General features: G+C 34.9%; 1 protein-coding gene across 10 annotated transcripts in view; it reads right to left on the bottom strand.

Annotated features, from left to right (window-relative positions):
* Nucleotides 1-19060, bottom strand: part of adam22 (ADAM metallopeptidase domain 22) — a 442867-nt gene that overhangs the window by 82520 nt on the left and 341287 nt on the right. For all 10 annotated transcript variants that reach the window (XM_051935483.1, XM_051935485.1, XM_028817137.2 and 7 more), the window contains exons 15-21: nt 15370-15469; nt 13022-13093; nt 12233-12325; nt 10973-11053; nt 9654-9704; nt 6529-6592; nt 6331-6436 (exon numbers count right to left, since the gene is read on the bottom strand). In XM_051935483.1, the coding sequence (XP_051791443.1) occupies nt 6331-6436; nt 6529-6592; nt 9654-9704; nt 10973-11053; nt 12233-12325; nt 13022-13093; nt 15370-15469 (567 nt within the window). The remainder of the gene's footprint in view (nt 1-6330; nt 6437-6528; nt 6593-9653; nt 9705-10972; nt 11054-12232; nt 12326-13021; nt 13094-15369; nt 15470-19060) is intronic.

Here is a 19060-nt window from a genome sequence, read left to right as displayed (position 1 = left end):
AAGCATTAAAAACTGTGTAAGTTTGAGACGGTGGAAAAAGGTGGATATCATGTAGAGGTGCCACAGATAAAATTTTCTCTAACTTAAAGTGCTTCCTACATTGGTTCCATGTTCTGAGTGAGTGAAGGACAATTGGGTTGTTAGTATATTGGCAATACCTTGTGTTTACTGGTGTACAAAGCAAGGGATATACTGTAAATAAGTGCTGCAGGATTTCATTTCTATTGCAGACCAAATTCATCTATTTCCGTCAATGTCCAGGTTTTTATAGCTTGTAGGCTTGCTGCCTAGTAATAAAATTGAAAATTAGGTAGAGCCATGCCGCCTTGTGATTTAGGTCATTGTAGGGTCACCTTTTGAATGTGTGGATTTTTCAGATTCCAAATAAATGAGGTTATGATTGAATCTAATTTCTTAAAAAAAGACATGTTAATGTATATGGGGATGTTTTGAAATAGGAATAGAAGCTTAGGGAGGATATTCATCTTCACAATGTTAATTCTTCCTGCTAAAGTAAGATGGAGGGTAGACCATCTATGCATGTCATGTTTAACTTCATCCATGCAAACAGCAAAATTTTGTTGAAAAAGAACTTTATATTTACTTGTGATGTCGACCCCTAGGTATTTAAACTGATTTCAATGTTAAAAGGAAAGGTGTCCAATCTAATGTTGCCTGCTAGAGAATTCACTGGAAAGAGTACACTTTTGTTCAAATTAATTTTAAGTCTAGATATCTTTTGAAATTCTGCTAGTACTGTTAGGGCTGTAGGAACAGAATTTTGTGGGTCTGATATATACAGTACCATATCATCTGCATATAGTGATATTTTCTGTTGCAGTCCTTCTTTGAAAATCGCCTTTATCTCTGATGCATTTCGAAAGTAAACAGACAATGGCTCAATGGCGATTGCAAATAGCAGTGGTGACAAGGGGAATCCTTGTCTAGTACCATGTTTTAGTTTGAAGTAGTCTGAAATAATGTTAATACAAACTGAAACTTCTGGATTGGTATACAGTAGTTTGATCCATGCGCATATGTTCGGCCCAAACCCAAATTTATGCAAAGTGGGAAATGGGTAATCCCATTCAAACATATCAAATGCTTTTTCTGCATCCAAAGATAATATGATCTGTGGAGTGTTAGACTTCGTTGGTGAATATATTAAATTAAATAGGCATGAAAAGATTGGAAGCCAAATGTCTACCTTTAATAAACCCAGTTTGGTCTTGTGATATTACTGAAGGGAGCACTTTCTCAATCCTTCTTGCTAGGGCTTTGGAGAGTATCTTAACATCATTATTCAGAAATGAGATTGGTCTGTATGATGCACATTGTAATAAGTCCTTATTTTTCTTAGGAAAAACAGTAATTAATGCTTGGCGAAAAGTTTCAGGTAGAAATTTTTTGTCTCTTACTTCTATAAATTAGAATTACTAGACGCCATAAACTGTCTTCAGAGTGGGAAAGCAGCAGATCTTAATGGCTACCCTGCTGAACTGTATAAAAATTTTTCAGCTATAATAATAATAAAAATAAAATGCATTATTATTATTATTATAACTGAAAATTTTTGTACAGTTCAGCAGGGTAGCCATTAAGATCTGCTGCTTTCCCACTCTGAGGTCAGTTTTTAGCATCTAGTAATTCTAATAGTGTCAGAGGTTTATCCAATTCCTCTGCACTAAGAGTATCTAGCTGTGGTATCTGTAATGTATCAAAAAATGCATTAGATTGTGTCTTGTGTTCTTTAAACTGAGTAAAATATATGGACTTATAATACTCTCTAAAGATAGATAGATAGATAGATAGATAGATAGATACTTTATTAATCCCAATGGGAAATTCACATTCTTCAGCAGCAGCATACTGATACAATAAATAATATTAAATTAAAGAATGATAATAATACAGGTGAAAAAACAGACAATAACTATGTATAATGTTAAATATTAACGTTTACCCCCCCTGGTGGAATTAAAGAGTCGCATAGTTTGGGGGAGGAACGATCTCCTCAATCTGTCTGTGGAGCAGGACAGTGACAGCAGTCTGTCACTGAAGCTGCTCTTCTGTCTGGAGATGACATTATTTAGTGGATGCAGTGGATTCTCCATAATTGATAGGAGCCTGCTGAGCGCCCTTCGCTCTGCCACAGATGTTAAACTGTCCAGCTCCATGCCAACAATAGAGCCTGCCTTCCTCACCAGTTTGTCCAGGCGTGAGGCGTCTTTCCTCTTAATGCTGCCTCCCCAGCACACCACTGCGTAGAAGAGGGCGCTCGCCACAACTGTTTGATAGAACATCTGCAGCATCTTATTGCAGATGTTGAAGGAAGCCAGCCTTCTAAGGAAGTATAACCGGCTTTGTCCTTGTGTTCATTATATTTTCATGGCCAATGATTCTATTTCTGTCTGTGTTGGTGACTACTGATATACTGATTACTGCTTATGGATTTGTTACGCTAAGATCTTGTTAGCCTTCTCTCTCTTGCAATGTCCTGATTGCAAAGCCTGTATTTTCCTAAAAAGATGCCTCATTTGGAGACCTAGCATGTTCTTGATCTTTTCTGGTAATATCACTGATTAACTCTGATGTCTAGTGGGTTTCTGATTTATTTTTGTGGGAAAGATATGAGATAATTTGTCCTCTTAAAAAAGCCATCAGAGTTTCCCAGAGTATTCCTGCAGAAACCTCAGAGGATGCATTTGTCTCTAAAAAAAATCATTTTCTTGGATATAAATTCTGTAGTTTTCATCAGCTAATGACAGGTGGTTAAGATGCCAGCTGCGAGATGAGTATATGGGGCATAGTAATGTGAGCTCCATGATCAGAGGGGCATGGCCGTAGATAACAATATCATCGTATTTGCAAGATTTGATCGTGGGCAAGAAATTGTTATCTATAAAGAAATAATCCATTCCTGCGTAACAATAATGTACTGGTGAGAAGAAGGAATATATTCTTAAGTATGGATTTAGAAATCTCCATGGGCCTGATTAATTATGATCAATTAAAAACTGTGTAATTATTTTTGCAGTGTTAGAGGTTGTCACCCCTGTAGCTGAAGACCCATCCAGGTCTGGATTTAAAACACAATTATTCTCCGGCCATTATAATTTTATGAGTGTTCAAGTTAGGAATGGATGCAAATACGTTTTGGATGAAATCTTTATCATTCACATTGGATGCATATATATTTATCAAAATCACATTACAATTAAATAAATTACCCATAACCATCACATATCACCCTTCAGGATCTGATACTACAAATGACAATATTCTGTGAATTAAGATTCCCACAGCTCTAGTTTTCTTTTTATAGCTGGAGTGGAATATTTGGCCATTCCAGTCTCTTTGCATCCAAAACTGACTCTTGCTTAATAAGTGGGTCTCCTGTAAAAACATTATCTTGGCGTTTAGACCTGTTAGGTGAGAGAATACTTTCTTTCTCTTTAGTTCATGATTGAGACCTTTGACATTCCAGCTCACAAAGTTTACTGTTTGGTCATAGAGACATTGCTTCTGAACTTTTGTTGTCATTCTACAATCTTAAATTAAGATTGTACATTGTTAAATATGATAGATTTAATCATAATTACCAAAATTGCAAGGAGTTATGGCTATGAAGCTATGAAGTTTTAAGATGCTTTTAAAGAGATATTTATTTGTTATACATCTTTTTATGCTATTAATCATTTTTACTTTCTATACTCCACATAGTTCATTATTGGCTCCTTTTCTTTTATAGTCCTTATTTATGTGCATGTGTGTTTTATATATGTTTTTATTTAAAAAATTGGTTTTCCCTTTTTTGTGAACAGTAATAGTATAAATGTAAAAATTCAATATTTCTTGCATCCAGTTGGCCTTTATTTTTACTTCCTAAAATAAAAATTATACACAGTTAAAAGTCTGAGGTTTATTTGTTTTGCAATATTAACATTTTCCAGGTGTGTAACAATGCTTGAAGAGGTGGATTAAATAAGGACAGAGATGGGGGTTTGGTGTTTACATTGCTCTAGTTGTAGTTATATTGTGCCTGTAGGGCCCCAAAATGTTTAGGGCTGCCCCGGGTGAAGAGACACAACCAGCTAAAGACAGTTCAGTCCTTGGAAAGGACTAGAGTAGAGAATAGGGCCAGGAAAGCCATCAGATCAGCTAGAATAAAAACCTTGAATCCTGAGATAACCGTGGGCTATTTACATTATAAAATGAGACAAATCAAGTAAATTTTATTTATAGAGCACATTTAAAACAACAGAAGTCAACCAAAGTGCTGTATAGCTTCCATAAATACACCAAAAATAAATACCTATATACAAGTTTAAAAACCTAAGGCAAAAAGATTTAAAAGTGACCAAAGGTGCTGACCTAACAAAAAAAAGCAGACTATTTCAAAGCTTAGGGGCAGCTACTGCAACAGTACCGCCCCCTCTAAGCTTAAGTCTAGAACTTGGCATGACCAATAACTTCTGGTCAGAGGACCTCAGTGACCGTGAAGGAGAGTTAGGGTGTAAGAGGTCAGTAAGATAAACGGGCTAACCCATACACAGACTTAAAAACAAAAAGTAAAATTTTAAACTCAATCCTGTAGCAAACAGAAAGCCACAGAAAAGAAGCTAAGACTGTTGTGATGTGATTCTGGTTTCAAGTGCCTGTTAGAAGCCTGGCAGCAGTGTTTTGGACTAGATGAAGACAAGCAAGGGACGACTAATTAACTCCAATGTATAATGAGTTGCAAGAGTCAAGCCAAGAAAAGGCAAATGCATGAATTAATGTTTTAAAATCGTGTACAGAAAAAAAGGCTTGACCTTAGCCAATACCCTGAGCTGATACAAACAGGCTTTAACAGTGGAGTTAATCTGTTTATCATATTTGAGGGCATTATTAAAAATCACACCATGGTTTTTTGTGAAGGGTTTACAGTAGGTTGTCAAAGGGCCAAGATTAATTGCAGGAGAATAAGAAAAATCCAAAGATCCAAAACACACAATCTCTGTTTTTTTGTCATTTAAATAAAGAAAATTTAGTTTCATCCATATTTTAATATCTTTGAGACATTCCAATAAAGGTTTAAGAGAATTTGTTTTGCTCTGTTTCAGTGGAAGCTATATCTGTGTATTATCTGTGAAGCAATGGAAAGAAACAGTGCTTTTTTAAAATAGATCCTAAGAGCAACCTGTACAGTGAAAAAAGAATAGGCCCCAGAATAGATCCTTGAGTAACCCCACAGGTGATAGAGGATGCACAGGAGGAGAGATTGCTCAGGCTGAGTGAAAAGCTTCTGCCTGTGAAGTATGATCTGAGTCATTCCAAAGCAGTTCCTTGTATACCCACATACTGCTCAAGATGGGTGATAAGGATGTCATGGTCAACTATATGAAATGCTGCAATCAGATCTAACACCAATAAGACAGCAGTATCCCCAGAGTCACTTATTACTAAGAGATCATTTAGAACCCTTAAAAGTGCACACTCTGTGCTGTGGTGCATCTTAGAACTAGACGGAAATACTTCAAAAATGCTGTTTTCATTTAAAACGGTTTGCAGCTATAGAAAGACGGCCTTCTCCAGAATTTTAGAAAGAAAGGCCAGCTTGGAGACGAGTCTCAAGTTCAAAAAGTCTGTAAAATCCAGATTTGTTTTTTAAATAAAGGCTGCACCACAGCATGTTTAAAAAAGGGTTGGGAATGAACCAGTCTCAAGACAACTATTTATAATGTCCAAAATGCTAGCCCCAGCCACTTTAAAAACATCTTTAAGAAGACAAGCAGGAACAATATCTAACAAACAAGTTGTGGGTTTTAGGCGACTAATTACGTCTGCCAAAAAAGGGAAAGATACACACTCAAACTGATGAAAAACAACTGTACATGTAGGAGGGACAGATGTGTATTCAACACAGTGTGTAATGTGGGATCTAATGTTAGCAATTTTATGAACAAAAAACTGGAGAAAATCCCCGCAGACTATTGATGTCATATCAGACCATATAGGAGCAGACAGGTGAAGAACAGTGTTTTATAGTGTTAAATAAAACTGACAATTATATGACATAATATGTGAAAAATACTTTATCCTAGCAGATTTCACAGCTTTCTGGTAATTAGACAAACTGTCCCTTAAAATATCAAAGGACACCTGAAGCTTATCTTTTTTCCACTTGCACTCTGTTCGCTTCCATACCAGCCTCAGGGTATGAGTGGCATCATTTAACCAGTTGCCATCTTAAATAGAATACCAATTAGAACAAAATGACCTGTAAGTAATTAGTGTAATACATAGGCATTATATTATGTAGAAATATTAGAAAATACAGTTGCTTACTGTTTATTACACTGAATCCAGGTATCTTTATCTTTTCCACAGTTACCTTTTTCAGTCCCTTCAATATTTAACTTTTCATAACAATATTTATCAGCTGCTGTAGCTTCTGAAATTAAAGCAGAATATTTCAATATTAACTTGTAAAGTTAAAATGTTACTTTTAAATCTAGCATACTACCCATCAGTGTGTATACTTACTTTCTCCCCAAATATACTTGCACTGTCCATCTTTAGTTTTACATCTTCCATTAAAACAACGTCCCTAAAGTAGAAAAACATCTTGTAAAAAACATGAAACAGATCTCTCTATTATAAAAAAAAAAATCCTGGAGAGAAACAGTAGGGCGTCGAGACATGATCTTTATGTTAAGATCACGGAAGACTGTTAAAAGACCCGCGAGGACCTTAAACATGAGACACTGTGCCAAGAGATTGACCCAGGACCGTCTCACGATGACGTAGAACATGAGATTCCTTCAAGACACGCCCTACTTACAATCTATCAAATAAGACAACGGGGCAGCAAAACATTCAGTGATGTGAAGGATTTGAGCACACACAGATCCAGGGTCTCAGCGCATATAAAGTGTATAAGGACAATATGTTATAAATTAAACGGCGACAACCAAGCAAAGAAGAAAGCAGCGTGGAGAAAAGAGACTCAAAAGCGTTGGAGAGAAAAAAGAAAATAAGGAAAGTAATTATCAGCCCGTAACAAGTAGAACTGAAACAAAGCACGTCCAATCGGGCTCAGAATTAAAAGACAGAGTAAAAGACAAAGTAGAACTTCATAAACACGTTCACAAACGTTGGTGCTATACACATGCAGAGCAGATTATGAAAGCAGTGTAATTCAAAAGGCTCAAAAAAAAAAATGTTTGCGTGATACAAATGTGGAGAGAGTTAAAGAATATGAAAATAGGAAAATTAGAAAGTATAAAAAAAAAAAGAAAGTAAAGATCACAGTAGCGCAAACAAACAGAAATTATTACTCAAAAATGGGAAAATAATCACCACGGACCAGATGTCATTGAAAAAAAGCAGGACAAAGCGAGGTCAGAAATAAAAGACAGAGTAGAAAACAAAGTAAAACGTCATAAACAGGTTACAAAACAAAGGGGCCAAACACATGCAGAGCATTTTAGACATAATGAAAACTGGAATTCAAAAGACTAAAAAAAAAACGTTGGTGCGGAACACATGCAGAGAAAGATACAGAATATGAAAGCAGAAAAAAACGAAAGTAAACATCGCATTAGCGCAAAAAAAGAGAAATTATTACTCGGAGAAATAACTAAAAGGCGAATAGAGATTGAATATATGGACACAGGTGATATGTCAGAAGTATGTATACTGTATATTATAAGGCTTTGAAGTTTAAGTCAGAGAATTTCAAAAACGTGTTTTACCTCACATGCATTTATTGGTTACTTTGCAAAAAAATTATTAACTGCTGATGATGTAGATCACTTTGTCTGTGCTGAAATTCCAAACAGAGAAACCTATCCTGAATTATGGTGTTAAGTCATTAAACACATGTCTCACTGATCTCATTTAAAAGATTCAGCATATTGGGACTCGAAAGATTCCAAATATTGTTTTTACATAAGTTCTGAAATAAAAGTGAAACTAATGAAATAGCAACAATTCAAAGAAAAAGAAATCTTAAAAGTGTGTATCCGGAAAACCAAACACGGGGGTTGGTGAGCGAAGCAAGCAGGGGGCGAAGCCCCCTTGTATAACATAGAAAAGTTCAAGGATATCAGTACTCTATTCTTTTAACAATTTCAGAGAGTAACCAGGAGGAAATGTTAAATTAAAGTTAATGTATGCAAAATCCCGAAGTCATTTCCAATATTTTTTTTATATTGGTAATATATTTTATCAATGAATTCAGTTAAATAATTATAATGTATTTATTTTACCATATGGATTCCCTTACTATGAAAGAAACAGTTTTACTTTCCTGTGAATATGATTCTCTCAGCTTGGATGATGCTAATATTTTTTGCACTGTATCATATATAAAAGTATTACATAGATTGCTGTGGCATGTTGATGTATTAATTTAACAATGTGATATGATTGTCATAGCCTCATTGTAGTTTTTCGTTGTTAATTCCTGGACTGGGACAGTACATATGTAGGCTCAGGTGTCAGTGGGTAGTCATCATGTCTCTCAATGCTATGGTACCCTATTACAGATATTTTCCTTCACATTCATAATGCACATTACTGCATACAAAGATCTATTCTGATATATCAGTATTGGTTAGTGGTTACTTCCTTCCCTTCATAGTGCTAACTGTGTAGTAAAAAAACAGGAAGACAATGTGTCCATTGGTGGACTATGACCACTGACATTATTTTGTTATTCTGCATGCATAATCTGATATTGGGAGACTAACAAGATGTAATGCAATTACATTTTATCTTACACCTCAAATGTTATAAATCCACATAACCCGTATAGGGTTGCCAGGAGTTACATCCTTTCCTAGGAACTTTGGATGCATCGGAGGTCACACTCAGTCTCACTCATGCCAGGTTAATTTGTAAATCAATGCAGCCACCTGTCTTTGGACAGTGGGAGGAAATCAAAATGTCTTGGAAACAGGAAGACCATGCAGGCTCAACACAAAAGGAACCTCCACTGTGTTGTAATGCAATATACAGTGTTTACAGGCCTTGTAAAAACTGTTTTGGTATGACTCGATATAACTAATAAGAGATCTATAAATATGGAAGTGCAGAAACTGTTTATAATGCTAGAAATAGCAGTTCTAAACTGGAAAATCACTGTTTTGAGCAGTTGCATATTGCTAGAACAGCTACAGAGCCCAAAAATAGGGCCTATGAATCCCACCAATTGTGCCATTCCAAAACCTTTGTCAAATTCCCCCCCCCCCCCCCCAAAAAAATAAACAATATAAACCATAGGAGGAATACTTTAAGAGTCTTATCAACTAAAATACTGAGAGTATTCCCAAGTTAAATAAAAGATCAAAATTCAAGATACTCCTTTACATTTGAAAAGTGTTTATAAGGAAATTTATAGCACACACACTTTCTACAATTTAAAATATTACAAACCTACACTACAATTTAAAATCTTACAAACCTACACTAATGAAACATATGTGCACTTTGTTTATTGACTGACAGCAGTTCATTAAGAGCTGCAAGTACTGGGAGCACTCAGTACCACTCATAAGCACTTTTGTACGGACAGCATGGTGCATCATTTATCATGCATCTAATGTGTTTTTCCCAACATATCTTGTTATTACTGATGCAGAATAAACAAATATTTTCAAAATTACCTGGTTTTTTTCACAAGTATAGCCATCCATTTTATGAACATTTGGTGGGCACTACAAAAACAAGAAGAGAAATAGATAATAATTACAATATGATTAGCAAATAAATTTAAAATGTCATGAGGTCATTGACCTATCAATGATATTAATGTGGTGTTCATAGGTTATCAACTGCATATTTTGAAATTTCGTAATGCTTTTCACATCTTCAACAATTAACACAAGAGAGCAGCAACAACATAGATTTTCTAATCTATCCCTATTGAAGCAGAAGTAAAATGTTCCTAGTTTAACACATTGTGAGCTACATTCAAAAGTTAATTTTTTAAGGTAAAAAACAATGGAATTTTAAATTCTGGGTAAGCTATTCATTAATGTGTTGTAATGATTTGAGCACAATTATTAACAATTTACAGTATGATGTAAATACTTACATGATAGGTTAGAATGGACAACAACTTTGCTTAGACTTAAAATGTTTTCAACATATAAAATGTAAAACAGTAATCGCCAAATATGAAGACTGAAAGCAAACATGTAATTTACAGCAGATCACATAAAACTGCTGCAAACTATTATGATAAGAAATTTATGTGATTATTTTTTGAGATTGTATTATTTTTCAGATTATTATAATTTGATATCTAGAGACATTTGTGTGGTAGCGGTCAGGAGTACACTGCCTGAGCAGGAACACTGATAATAAAGAAAGCTGTGCCAATTATTTGAAGGGAAAATATACATATATAGGATATTAATGATGTATTGTCTAAAGTCATGTTTGATTTCATCATACGAAAGCAGTAACACATTTGATTATGTGTTTAAAACACAGAAAATAAACAGACTATTTAATATTGTAAAAGCCAGTACAGTTTAATTTACTTTTAATATGAAAACCAGTAGTATTATTAATAACTGTCATGTTTTAAATGTATAATGAATGCTAATGTTGTAATTTAGCAATGTCGCTTGATATGATTGTCATGCCCTCGTTGTAATGTTTCATTATTGATTTCTGGACTGGGACAGCAGTAGATATGGAGGTTCAGCTATCGGTGGGTAGTCATCATGCCTCTCAGTGCTGTAGCACCACATTATAGAAATTTTCCTTCACATCTGTAATACACATTCTTGCACTCAGTGGTCTACTCCAGTTTTGATTACAGACCTTCCTTCTTTTCATATTGCTACATAAGCTTTGTCAATTTGTGCTGTACAAAGTCTAATATTACAGGCATTTACAAAGCTCAGCCTTGACTCTAGTGAGAATTTCTGGTACAGAATTTTATCACCTTACAATAATTAATATTGGAATTTACCTGGCTTGAATTTCCAGTACAATTTTCTGGAATGTCGCAGTCATTCACAGCATCTCTACAAGCAATACCTTTTAGCTGAAACTGCAATGGGAGGTATAAAAATAAAAACAATTATGCACTAAACATTCATATTTTGTTTTAAGTTACATAAAGGCAGTAATCTTCTACCAACAGGTTACAGGTCACATTGATGTTGTACAAAGGTACTTTGGGATATTTAGATTGCAGTTTAATCTGAATAAAAAAATTCAATAGACTGAAAGATACAATAGATAGAAAATGTGGAACTGGAGATATCAAAAATCTTTAACATTTTTAAGCAATAATTACTGAGCTTGTGTTGGGTCCAAAAAGTTGATTCTATTAAGCAATCAGGTATGAAGAGGCAGGGACAGAGTGATTTTTTAAAATATCTGAGTCTGATGCCATGAATGTATAAATTCAAGAGCATTGAGCAGTGCATTCAAAATACAAAATAAAATAAAAACCATTAGCTATCTCATGAACAACATGAGTTCCTGGAAATCCAAAGAAACATCTGTCATCAGTGCTTTCATGGTCCATCTCTGATTCCCAAAGTTTACAATGAGCCGTTTATATTTTGACGTTCATGTCATTAAAAACTAGGTGTCACATGCAAAAAAATCAACAACACTGAGGAAGCATTTATCTTAAACAGCGCTACAGCCAACAATATTCTAACACACCTAATACATTCTAGTTCTCTTTTCAGTTCTAGTGTCCTGCAGTGGAACGTTTAATGAGACTATTTATTCAGGCACAGGAATTTAACCTTAAAGTGGAAATGTCATTAAAGCACCTGATTTTGGAGCGGTTATGTATTCTGCCAAAGTTATCAATAATTATTTTCCAATGCCACTGTGCACTTTGTACTGGCAACAGAGAGTTGGCCAAGGACAGGTGAATTTGTGTAGACTGGATTTTTCTTTTTCCTTTTCTTTTCCTTATTGCAAGCTGGGCTTAACTTAATATGCTGATAATTTACCATTTACTTTATTTAGTACTATTGAGGTAGTTTAAGAATACAAATTATTAAAAAATATAACACAGTATCTTAAAATTTTCAAATCTATTTAATTCAGTTCATGCTTGTTGGAGACAGGAACCTATCCTGACAGTATTGCAAGCAGAACAGATATCAGCCCTAGACAGAGTACCAGTCTACTGCAGAGCCCACTAATGCACACTCACAATCACACAGGGCCAATTTATACTTTGAAGCATTAAATGTGGAAGTACCTGACAATTCTTGCAACACAAGCCATCACTACATTTCGATCCCTCAGTCAGCGTGCATTTTTTACAACAATCTCCTCCTTCTTTCTGGCACTCCTAGGGAGAAGTCAGAAACAGTTACTATAAGCAAAAAAAAAAAAGTTCATTATAAATACAAAGGTCTTTGGAAAAAAAAAACACATTTGGTCTCCACACACTACTCTGATAACTCCACAACATATAGTATTTTTATCTGATTTACTGTGTCACACACATGCGCTTAGGGGTCAGCCAAAGAGACCAATTCAGGGTCGTCAAACGGTAGAAAGGGTTGGTAATGAATATTAATGCCTTTCTCTTCTTCCTACAGACGTACAGAAGAGTAACTCATTCTTTCCAACACTTTCCTGTCCTGATGACCTCAATGAACAGATTTTTATATTACTGAAGAAACAGAAACTTTACAAATAAATCTAAAATGATCTCTTTTTAAAGTGCAATTGTTAAATACTTAACCAAGCATTAATTTAGGTAAAATTATTGTTTTCAAATATGGAACTGCTGTATAACACACTGTCACTAGTATGACTGTTTGCAAATTATAAACTTCTTAATAGTTATAAACCATTCATTGTCCCATTAATCAATGATTCCTTATTGGGCTGTTAACATTTTTAGGCTATGATGGATTAGACCAGTGCTGACATAAGTAGTTTGGAATGGAGTAAACGTCAACCTGAAAATTGATGAACACATAAAATCGTATAAACAGTAATATTACATTTTCTTAAAGAGCTTTCAACTTAGACTTACAGCAGCAGTGCCACAGTCACATTCTTCCCCGGGCTCAATAAATCCGTTTCCACAAACCGGAGGATCAAGAAGCTACAAGGTGATAAAAAAAATAGCTTATTTTTAAACATCATATCATAGTAACACATTTAGTCTGCAAGTTTTTTCCCCACTTATGTGAAAATGGTATACAACATTTTATGCAAATTGAACACAATCAGATGTCACAAGCAACTGTACTGTAAAAGATATTTTTGTCTGCCCCTTGACAACTTACCAAACCATCATTTTCATAAAACTAATTTGGGAAATGCTTTTATACCTGTAGTTCTTACACATAGGATCTGTGTCTATTTTGCAAAAATATGTACATGTGAATGCTTATGTGCCATACACAGACTGTACCCATTGGTCAAGCAGCATCCTTGTTTTCATGTAATAATGAGAACTTTGTCAAATTGCTGAACTGATACTTGGAGTTTGTTTATGAAAGTATTTTTAGGACCATTTTTAAGTAAAACACCATAAGAAACAAAGTGAGGTTTAGGGATGTCAATCTAATGAACTATGCAAGAGTATTACATTTATAGTACAGCAATACTGTTGCATGCTTTCACCAGGTTTACCTCAACTCATCATACTTCTCTTCATTCATGCTTCTTCTATTAGGCAACATTGACTACAGTGCCCTTTAGTTTAATCAAAATAATGAGTGAGTGAAATTATTTAATATTAGTAATATTATTAAATGTTTACAAAAACAGTGGAACAGAGGCTTCCAGTGTCCTGAATTCACATCCTGAATTATGTTTTATCTTTGTATGGAGTTTCCATATTTGTACCATATATCTGTGGAAGATCTTTAAATAACTGTAAATTCAAGTTAAAAATTATTGTTATATATACTGAAAAAATAAAATTCTGCCTTGTATGTTTCCCGCAGACATTTTTCATTAGTACGATACCAAATACAGGCAAAGAATAAAACACCATGTGATATATGCAAGTTTTAATCTGAAGGCTTTGGATTAGTCTTACGATCCATGAATGAAATCTGTTCCTGACTCCTGTGGTATGACTGGTAAAGGTCCAGTAATATTTGCAGTAACAGAAAAGGAAGAAAACTAATGGATCAGGATAGCTGAGGTCTGTAGTAATACTTTTTAAAGTAAAAGTGTGTTGTATATTTCAGGCTCTGAAGGGCCAGACAGTACCACCCTGAACTAGAGTACTTGGGCTCAGTAATATACATAAGATGGATTCTTTGCTAATGTTTGAAAACATGACTGCTTTTTCTATGCTATTAAACTGCTTTCTACTTCAAGATCTCATTTATAATTTGAAACCTCAAGTATTACTATGATATATAAATGTGAAATATATAAAGCAGTTCAGTTGGGGCAAGGGATAAGGCTGCACATTTGGGTTTCTAATAATGACTCATATGTTTAATTACATCTTGTTTTTTAAAAATATTCTCAGATGTTCTGCTGTAATGCTTGTTATCTGTGAAGTTTAACAAAATACGAAAAGTAACATACCCAATTTAATAGTGTAAAATTATGCAAATGGAAACAAGCAATACATGTAAGTAAAAGCTGTAGATGATGTGTTTGCACGTGACACATACCTGAATTAGGCAGGTAACTGTTCAACAAAAACAAAAATTGAAGATCTCTCCAATGATAGCGTCAGTTAATGAATGCTACGTGTTGATCTCTTTTTACATGTTGCAGTCACTGAATATTGAGTGAATTTTCTGAAAACAGGCTTGTTCAAATACAATAGGTGGCTGTGTATATACATATTTTGCATTTGTACAACTGAGTCCTCTCAGATGACCTACAATACCACCAAAGGCATAGAAGTGTTTCAAATTTTAATAAAACAAATAAAAATTACTTTCCCTACCGATAATTACAGCAGCCACACTTGAAGAATGTACCATATTACCTAAAGAGCCTAGAAACACTAACTGGTTGGTCACTTGGTTGGCTAATTGGCTGGAAAATTTAGTCTACAGGAACAAATGTATATGAACAAAATGATTTTCATGATATGATTAGCATGTGACTAACTAAATACTATTACAATGGGCTGAATCACTTAAATTGAGTTTCCTTTTAAAAATTGTAAATAAATAAGTAAATGAATAGATAGATGATATAATCAGTTGACTATTCATACTAATTGATATATTTTTCCAATCAAATGCATTGGGTATATCTTATACATACCTACAAACTTACTAAATCATGTTATGTAAAATAACTTGGTTCTGATTTGCTTATGTATAGGGATGAACATGTGTCAAGATATAAACATGCTTAATACTGTTCCTGCCAATCTAAGTGAAATAAATACATTACCTTTGATGGCTTATTGAAAAGGCAGGCTCCTCCTCCACTGTTTAAGAACTTATAGTATTCTTCTATGTTGCACTGGGAAAACTTTTTAGGAAGGTAATAGCTGTATGGGATGAAACATAAAATCTGGTGAGACTCTGATTGGAATCTGTACTAATAAAGAAGCTGTTTCAGGTGTTTAGAGCTGAGTTCGTCAACTTAAGAGTCTAGGATTTCCATCCATCCATCCATCCATTTTCCAACCCGCTGAATCCGAACACAGGGTCACGGGGGTCTGCTGGAGCCAATCCCAGCCAACACAGGGCACAAGGCAGGAAACAAACCTGGGCAGGGTGCCAACCCACCGCAGGACGAGTCTAGGATTTCAATTATATATACTCATATGTAAGGACGCAATGTCAATCTATTACTAGGATCAGATATATTTAAGTCACTAGGCTGCACTTTACAAGATTTACTTAAAAATATTATCACATCAGGTCTCTTCACATGTTTGAAGTTCATCTGCATTTTAAGGATTTTTTTTCCATTACAGATGCCACCAGAGATGTCCAGTGATTTTAGGCAGTTTACTAAGAAGTGCTTTATATAAAGAAAAAGTAATAGTAAATATTGATGTCAAGATAAAAGTTACCATGGTAAAATAAAAAAAAAACCAAAAGAATAATTTAAGGGATGTTAAAGGGGAACACTGATGATTTAATTTTATTTTTCTCATCCTACTGAAAATTAGGAATACTTTGTGTTTGTGAGGCTCATTTCATCAAAAGTCTCTTCTGAATACTTCTTTATTGTCCTAACATATTGATATATTATTCTCCCATTTAATCTGGATCAGGGTATATCTTACTGTCTAAATTCTAGTTTATTTCTTTTGCATTTACTGTTATTAATGGTGGTTCAGTCTTACTTTTGAATTTCCCCTTGGGATTAATAAAGTATCTATCTATCTATCTGTCTGTCTGTCTGTCTGTCTGTCTATCTACTTTGAAAAATATTAAAAGTCTTGCTTTGTTCATTATATTGTGTACTATTAATCATTTTTACTTTAAAGAGTTTTTTTTGGAAGTTGATTTGATTTACTGTACATTGATTTACTAAATTCTGAAAATGTGATTTCATATTTTCAGCCTGATTGTGACCAAACCTACTGCTTAGAATTAGCATTCAATTTATTAATTTATTCAAACTATTTAACCAGGTTTTAATATAATTAAGTTTAGAATAAAAATGAATATGTACGTGTACACAACAGCACAAATCTTTTACCGTTAAAAAGCTAAATAAAAAGTTAAAATAATTTATGTTGGGCAGCAGAATGGTGCCTTATGAATCCAGGTTTAGAATTCCACACCCAGCAGCTCTCTGTACTTTGCACATTCTTCCCGTATCTGTGTGGGTTTTTCTTTGGATTCTCAGGTTTTTCTCTCAAATTCCAAGAGGTATTTGTCAGGTTAACTAATGATTCTAAATTGGTCTGGTGTGATAAAGAGAGCACGTGTGTGTGGGTGTGTGTGTACAAGTGTGGGCCCTGCGCTGGACTGGCACCCTATCCAGGCACATTTCCTAACGTTGCCAGGATAGTCTCTGTGAGTCTCAAATGGTTTAAGAGTTTTTGAGAATGTTATGTTATGTATATTCACATATACTTTTAATTATTACTTATTTATCTTTTAACATCATCTAAAAAGTCTGAAAACGTTAACCCTTTCCCAGACAGAGTGACAGGATGGCATGGTGGTTATCACTGTTGCATTACAGTTGCACAGACCCTGGTTTCTGATTAGCTCTCATGCTGTATATGCGTGGGTTGCTCCATTTGCCTGTAATATCTCAACTCTATACATGAATGGTGTGCACATGGTGGACTGTGGACCAATTCAGAGTTGGCTCCTACTTTATACTTGCTGATGCCAGGATATGCCCAGTCCCTGGAACACTGAGACAGAAAAAGAGATTCAGAAATAGATGGATGAGAGTGCCTTTAGAGGGATGTCATTTGTGACCGCTAGTAAATTACTTGCTGATACTGAAAGCAGAAAAGATTTAAGAACTTCTTCCTCCACTGCACCCTGCTGAAGCTGCTCCCACGTTTACTACAATCATTGAGTGGGCCATGATTCAAACCCAGAATACTGGAGCTTTGACACAGCAACTCTAACGACTGTGCCACAGTGAAACCCATAAATTGGTGATCCATACATATAAATAGCTTGAATTTAAATCAATGATATGGACAGGTTTCTTTCTCATGAGAAAGAGCAGCCTTTTGCTTTCCAAATGAAGGACTGTTGTGTTTGAACATAATTCATACATCTATGTTAAAATACATTGTCCCTGACTGCTTCATAGTTTGCCATTGTTAGATAATTTTTGCAGGTTACTGATCACAGTACAAAACATAATTAAAACATATTGGAAATGATATACCGGCTTTATCAGATGCCGGGAACAATGATGTCATTATGTATTCAGAATTAGTTGCAGCCTTTGGAAATATTGACCACAACACTCCACTAAGCAGAGTTGAGAATCTAGTTGAACTGCCAGGCATTGCACGGTGTCTAAACATTACTTCTCAATGACACTCCGTTGCATTCTTCAGTTAATTAATTGCTTTAGTGTAGTAAACCAGTGAAGGGGTAGCAATTTGCCTTTAAGTTCTTTGTTAATGATCCACATATCAATATGTGCAAAGCTTCTTCTACATTGGTTACCTGTGTCATTCAGAATTGACTTTAAAATACTGCTTATGGTTTACAAAGCCTTAAATAATCTCGCTCCATCTTATATGTCGGAATGTCTGACACCTTATATTCCAAATCATAACCTTTGATCTTCAAATGAGTGTCTGCTTAGAATTCCAAGGGCTAAACTTAAAAGAAGTGGTGAGGCGTCCTTCTGCTGTTATGCACCTAAATCTGGAATAGCCTGCCATAGGAATTTGCCAGGCTGATACGGTGAAAACTGCTAAAAACACATTACTTTAACATGGCTTTCTCATAACTTAATTTTAATTTAATCCTGATGCTCTGCATATTCAATTAATTATCATTACTATTCATGGTGGCTCCAAAATCCGTACTAACCCCTACTTTCTCTTCTGTTCTTTTTCCGGTTTTCTGTGGTGGCGACCTGCACCACCACCATCTAATCAAAGCAGCATGTTGTCCCTACATTGATGGATTAAAGGCCAGAAGTCCATGTGACCGTCATCATCAAGTCCTTCCATGAAAACCCTGAATGCAGTGAGGACTGACTGAGATCATTTATGTTAGGTAGAATGCCCAGAGGGGGCTGGACGGTCTCATGGCTTGAAACCCCTGCAGATTTTATTTTTTCTCCAGCCGCCTGGAGTTTTTTTTGTTTTTTTTTTGTCCTCCCTGGCCATCGGACCTTACTTTTATTCTATGTTAATTAGTGTTCTCTTATTTTAGTTCTTACTTTGTCTTTTTTCTCTTTCTTCATCATGTAAAGCACTTTGAGCTACATTATTTGTATGAAAATGTGCTATATAAATAAATGTTGTTGTTGTTGTCTCAGCAATTAAATCAGGGAATATACTTAGTAAAGCTAAGGCTCATCATATTGCATATTAAAGCACTGTTGTCATTTTTTTTTATTGGACAGTTACTAAGTTTCTTCCATTTTACTATCTCGTAAACACAGTATAGAGAAAGTACAGGAATCATGA

This window comes from Erpetoichthys calabaricus, chromosome 13 (assembly GCF_900747795.2).
Source record: "Erpetoichthys calabaricus chromosome 13, fErpCal1.3, whole genome shotgun sequence".
Lineage (NCBI taxonomy): Eukaryota > Metazoa > Chordata > Cladistia > Polypteriformes > Polypteridae > Erpetoichthys > Erpetoichthys calabaricus.
Note: the sequence above shows the minus strand (reverse complement) of the source record. Positions and strands in the feature narration are given on the sequence as shown.